At 36.5% G+C, this 6048-nt stretch overlaps 1 protein-coding gene across 4 annotated transcripts in view; it reads right to left on the bottom strand.

Annotated features, from left to right (window-relative positions):
• Nucleotides 1-3294: 3294 nt before the first annotated feature.
• Nucleotides 3295-6048, bottom strand: part of LOC150095729 (arylsulfatase J-like) — a 107126-nt gene continuing 104372 nt past the window's right edge. For all 4 annotated transcript variants that reach the window (XM_090410107.1, XM_090410104.1, XM_090410105.1 and 1 more), the window contains exon 10: nucleotides 3295-3572. In XM_090410107.1, coding sequence (XP_090266233.1) covers nucleotides 3438-3572 — 135 coding nt within the window. In that variant the 3' untranslated portion in view covers nucleotides 3295-3437. The remainder of the gene's footprint in view (nucleotides 3573-6048) is intronic.

Here is a 6048-nt window from a genome sequence, read left to right as displayed (position 1 = left end):
TACAATTTGTTCCCCACAAGTTGACCGACAACCAAAAAATGTATCAAATTGAACACTGCAAGGAACTCATTAAAACCGCTCGTAAAGGCTCAAACTTCCTTGAAACGATCATTACTGGTGACTAAACATGGTGTTTTGAGTATGAGCCCAAAACAAAGCCTCGGAGTGCTGAGTGGAGACCACCAGACGAGGGGCATTATCCACAAAGAATTTGTTCTGCCTGGCCAAATGGTCAATGTCAGTTTTATCTCGAAGTTTTGAAGCGATTGATAATGAGACCGTTGCGTACAGCATGAATATTGTGATGCAGGCAGCTGGTCACTTTTGCATGATAATGCACCATCTCATCATTCGAACATTGTGAGACAGTTTTTTTGAGCAAAAACCCAGTTTGTGTTGAATCACTGGCCATATTTCACCTGATTTAGCACCCTGTGACTTCATTTGCCAATGAGAGGAAAGTGATAAAACTCCATTGAAAACGTTCAAGCAGCAGTAACCACGATCCTCAACAGTATCCCAAAAACCGATATTAAAAAAAACACCTCATTTAACGAATTAATTGACCTTGCTAAATGCTGTATCGAAGTTGAGGGAGAGTATATTGATTGAAATAAATGATTTGAATAATTATAATTGGCTTGTATTTTATTTTCTATCAAAAGTTGGTTTCTTTTTTGGACAGATGTGTATAATCCGTGGAGGTTATTTTCTTTTGATAGCTTTTCTGCCATTTTGTATTTTTCTTTTAATCAGTTATTCTTGTCTTGTTTAACTAGTTTTCTCATTTTTCTGGTTAATCTATTATATCCATTTCTGTTTTAATTTCATGCTTTTCCTTTGGTCATTAACCTTTTTACTTCATTCGAGATACAATCCTTTTTACTTTCTCTTTCTACATAACCTATTGTATTTTTTGCCAATTTTAATATTATTTCCTTTAATTTGCACCAATGTTCTTCAATGTTTACATTCTGTTTTGATAGTTCCTTCAGGTTTTTATCTAGTTCTAGTTTGATATTTTTCTAATATTATTGTCTTGTAGTTTTTTATACATTGTCTCCTTTTGACTCTAAAAGTACTTTCAGATTTTAACTTTATTCTTTGGTTTGCTAGTAATTGCTTATGGTCTGATCCACAGTCTGCAGCAAAGGCTCTGCAATTTAGGATATTTGATTTCCATCTCTGGTTTATAATTAATATAGTCTATCTTGGTTTGTGTGTCTGGTGATATCCATGTCCATTTTTTTTTGTGGGGGGGGGGGTTTGGTTGTTTAAAGAGTGTCAGCTATTGTTAGTCTATTATTTCAGCAGAAGTTCAGCAGTCTTTTGCCACATTCGTTGCTTTCTCCAAACCCAAACTGTCCAATCACTCTTGACCAGGTATCCCAGTCTTTACCTACTTCTGCATTTAAAACCCCCATTACAATTAGATCTTGACTTGATGTGTGCTATACTGCTTTTTGCAGATCTGTATAGAACTCCTCTTCTGATAATGATGTTGAAGTTGGTGAGTATACTTAAATAATAGTAAGTGATCCAATTGAAGTTTTAAATCTTGCTTTAATGATCCTAGGTGAGATAATATTGTAAGACAAAAAAGTTTTAAGCCTTTAATTTTAATATACAGGGTGTTCGGGATAAATTTGACAGTTTCGTAAGGAAAAAGAAAATCTTCTTTGTATCTATTAAATTTAATGAATTGACAAAAAAACATTACAGGCAGAGTTAATTACAATACTATCAACAAGATTTACTCAAAATAACCACCATTAGCATCGATCACAGCTTCAATTCTGCTTCGGAACCTCGAACAAGCTGATGCTACAGTCTCCCTGGGAAGGGCCGCAAAAACTGTTTTAATTTTATCCATTAACTGGGCTTTTGTATTACTGGAAGTGCGATTGGTGTCTTTTTCAACTGCGCCCCATACAAAATAATCCATGGGGTTAAGGTCTGGGGAGTTTGGAGGCCAAACATTTGGACTGGTGAAGTCGTAGAAATTTTCAGACAACCATTTTTGACTTTTCCCAGAGGTGTGGCAAGGGGCCGAATCCTGCTGCCATACATACGGCCTACCATTGGCTACCCTTGTTATCCAGGGCTTGACTACAGTTAGCAACTCCACGAACAAAGCCCGAATTCCAATGCCAGGGTTCTTCAACACCTGTTCCTGCAGATTTGCGAGGAATTCTGCTGTACGAACGCAATCAGATCGTCTGCTAGGGATCTTTCTTCTTGCTACATCCTCGTAGTCACCATTGCAAGTCTCTAGTTCATGCCTGATTGTTTTTACTGTATTCAGGGAGCATTGGGCAGCAGTCGTAATATCCTTATTTTGATGGCGGGCACGAATCATCATGATACAAGTTATTCTCTTCCATGATTCAGGTGGGTTCCAGCTATCCATCCTTTCTGACATCTTGTATATGAATGAAGAAGGGTCCAAACATTTAAATGAAGAGAAGTGTGTGTTAATACATGTAACTTACGGAAAAATATAATTAATTATAAATATGTCAAATTTATCCCGAACACCCTGTAAGTGCTACTACTCTCTCTCTCTCTCAGTATTTGTTGTCTTCCCTGCCTGAAGTTAAAATTTTGTACTGTCCATTGGGAAATTCTCTTTCCAGTCCATCTGGTTTTTCACAGTCCAATCACTTTCCATCTGTAGTTGTCTTATTCATGCAGGTAGCATTTCAGTGCTCCTTCCCGATGAAGGGTTCTTACATTCTATATTCCTATGCTTATGTTTTTCTTGTCTGCTAGGTGATGTTTTGTTTCAGTAGCATATTTTTCGTCTGCACTATCTTGGTTCCCTAATAATTAATGGGCACAATCTTTGTTTGACTGGGCAATGGTTGAGCCAGCATGCATCTTTAGGTTGGTTTCAATTCATTCAGTTTCAGTGGTTAAGTTTCGTCAAGTGTCGACCACCATTCCTTGACCTGAATTCGGCCACTCCTAACATGGAGCACAGATGCTGTTTGCAGCTGATTTGTTGAATACAGTCACTGCTTGAGATCACCATATCTGGCTACCCTCACTTAGTTTAGCCTGTGGGTCGACACAGTTTACCGGGGTGTGGCCGCTACCAGTTTACAGTAGCTTCTTGGAGCCATAAGTTAGAGTTGGGTGTCCAGTGAGAACCGATCCATCTGAACCACAATTATGTGTGACTGTCCAAGTGGAGAGGTACTATCTCTCCTTGACACCCCATAAATTTAACCCATGTGTGGATTATATTTAGTTTTCTTTTGATGTTTGTATATGCAAAATGAAAGCTATATCCACAGGCTTAAAATTCTCTTTATTATCATATGGTAAATTCTATTAAATAGTAATGAGCATTAGCATAATATAAAACAATTATGTATTAAATCTCAGAGTAAAATTATCCATACTCTTCAAGAGTTTGTGATTACTCTATTGTATTAGACATAATCCATCCAATTTATCCAAGCATATCCATTATACTTGGGATAAGATCTTGGATCTGGTGGCATATTACCAGGGGGCACAGCTGTAGTATTATAAAATTCAAGTCTTTGTAGAAGATACTTCACCATCTGAAAGATAAAAAAAAAAAATTAATTGGATGATATCTTTTTTTTTTCTGACCAACAAATGCAAGGTTACAAGAACTATACCACATCAGTGCGGAGCAAAGATTTTTTTTTTTTATTATATTTTCATCATTATAGGACCTCCACAGAGTCAAGTGTAGGAGATTTGCTTAAGACTAATCCATTGTATTGTACTGTGCCCAGATTTGGTCACCTCGGTTCCTTCTTGATGGGGAGGAGGTGGAGATGATCCAGAGGAGAGTGACTAAGATGATAGGTCTATGGAATGAACCATATGAGAACAGGTTGAAGATTTGTGGGTTGCAGAAACTAGTTCATAGGTGGGAAAGGGGAGACATGATTGAGACATTCAAATTGCTAAAGAGTTTCTATAGGATTAATTCAGAGGATATTTTTGAGATCAGGACTTATGGTGGGAGAACTAGGGGACACCTATGAAAGCTGGGCAAGAATGTGGTTAGCAGGGGTGTTAGAGCTGGGTTCTTTACTTTTAGAGTGGTAAATGAGTGGAATAAGCTGCCAGAGTCTGTTGTGGGTGCTACGACAGTAAGCGAGTTCAAGGCAAGGTATGATAGATACTGCAAGAATGTCATATAGTTGTGTGGACATGATGTTTAGGGCCTCCCTCAATAAGTCTAAGAACTCCGAAATAATAATAATTGTATGCTCAAAATCATTCTACATCTAAATTTTCACTAACCCTCTTGTGCGCCTCTAAAGCAATGCATTTTATGCAAAGAAACCAACTTTTCAGTTTATTTGCATGCAAGTGGTCTCTGGACTACTACTTGCTTTCTTATTCATATCCCTTATGTAACTTCTAGGGATAGCATGTGTTGAGGCTTAAGTGCTGTGAAGAACTCATGTTAGAGGTTTAATGGAATATTAACAGCACTGAGAAAGGATTAAAACTAATTTTAATACTTCCAATATTTCATCTCCGTCACAGAGACATCTTCGGGGATTATAAAAACTTTTTGTAACAGAGGGATCTCTGAGATCCCTCTTTACATCCCAGGCAAATACCCATATAGGGCACGCCACCTAGATAGGACTTTAGTTTTTAGTATTGTATTTGTGTGCGTGTTGTTACAAAATGTTTTTGTAATCCCCGAAGATGTCTCTGTGACAGAGACGAAATATTGGAAGTATTAAAATTAGTTTTAATCCTTTCTCAGTGCTGTTAATATTCCATTAAACCTCTAACATGAATTCTAGGGATAGCGTTTGTCTCTTACTCTTTTAAAAAAAAATCACAGCAGTGATTATTAAATACTTCTCAGAAGTTTAAATATTTTAATCATATTACTAGAGGAAAACCTCGCTTAATGCAATTAATTAATCCATCAGCATAAATTTTGGGGGGGGGTGAATGTATAATATATTTTACATCAATTGCTTAAATTTTTATTTAATAACTAAACATTTAATTAAGCTACTTTTTTTTTACAAAAAAATGAAGTAAAGATGTTTGAATAGTGCTCGACTTTTTCATCTTGTCATGCAATTTGCGATATCTAGCGATCACTTTATCAAAATTTCGGTGGATTTCACAGCTTCATTCCATATCAGGATCAGCATCAAACAATTTCCTTAGCATGCTTAATCTGATTGAAAACTAGCTCAAGTTGTCTTGCAATTAGCTTCTTATCGTAACATTATCTTCATATGGAGACTGTTCTAGTTGAAGGAGATCATTCTCACTTAACTGTTCTGAATGGGAATCGAAGTTTCTCACATCTTCGTTATTCACTTCATTAAATTGAAGTTCTTTTCCAATTGTGCTGATTTCTTTAATAATGTCATCAGCTGGATTATTAAAACCAATGAAATCATTTGTACAGTGAAGTAAGACATGCAGCTCCTTTATTACTGCAGCTTTATCAGTCTTTCTCTTTTCCATATTAGGGGTGGATATAATAAAGCCTTACAGGTATCTAAATTAACACAAAATGAAGGAAAAGCATTTGAGCAAGTTCTAAAACAGAGATTACACATACTGTTGTAATGATAGCTTTGAGTCAACTGCCGAGTGTTGCCGGCCGCTTGCTGCAGATTGGTGACAAAAAATCGTATTAACTGATTAATTGTTTGCTTAAAGTGGGAAATAGTATCATTTTACTCACTCGTACTAATTGATTATCGAATATATCGAATTCGCAAGGTTTTCCTGTACTTTATTTTCTTCTACCAAATTGTGCAGAATGCATGCTTTCAATCTATTCTCAAAGCTAACCTTCCACAGTCCTAAAATTATTTTTGTTGCCAGTCTTCTTTTCCCTTGAAATCTAGCAAATAGATCTGAAAAAAATAGTTACAATATGATATAATGGAACCATTATATGATTGATGCCTGCAGCAATCCTCGTGGTTGTCTTTTCAGTATGCACCCCCCCCCCCTTGAACTTCAACTGTCTCATTCTCATTATCCAAGAATCCCTTGCCTGCTCTGATATAT

Source organism: Typopeltis vanoorti, chromosome 20 (assembly GCF_054136105.1).
Source record: "Typopeltis vanoorti isolate ZY-2024b chromosome 20, IOZ_Tvanoo_1.0, whole genome shotgun sequence".
Lineage (NCBI taxonomy): Eukaryota > Metazoa > Arthropoda > Arachnida > Uropygi > Thelyphonidae > Typopeltis > Typopeltis vanoorti.
Note: the sequence above shows the minus strand (reverse complement) of the source record. Positions and strands in the feature narration are given on the sequence as shown.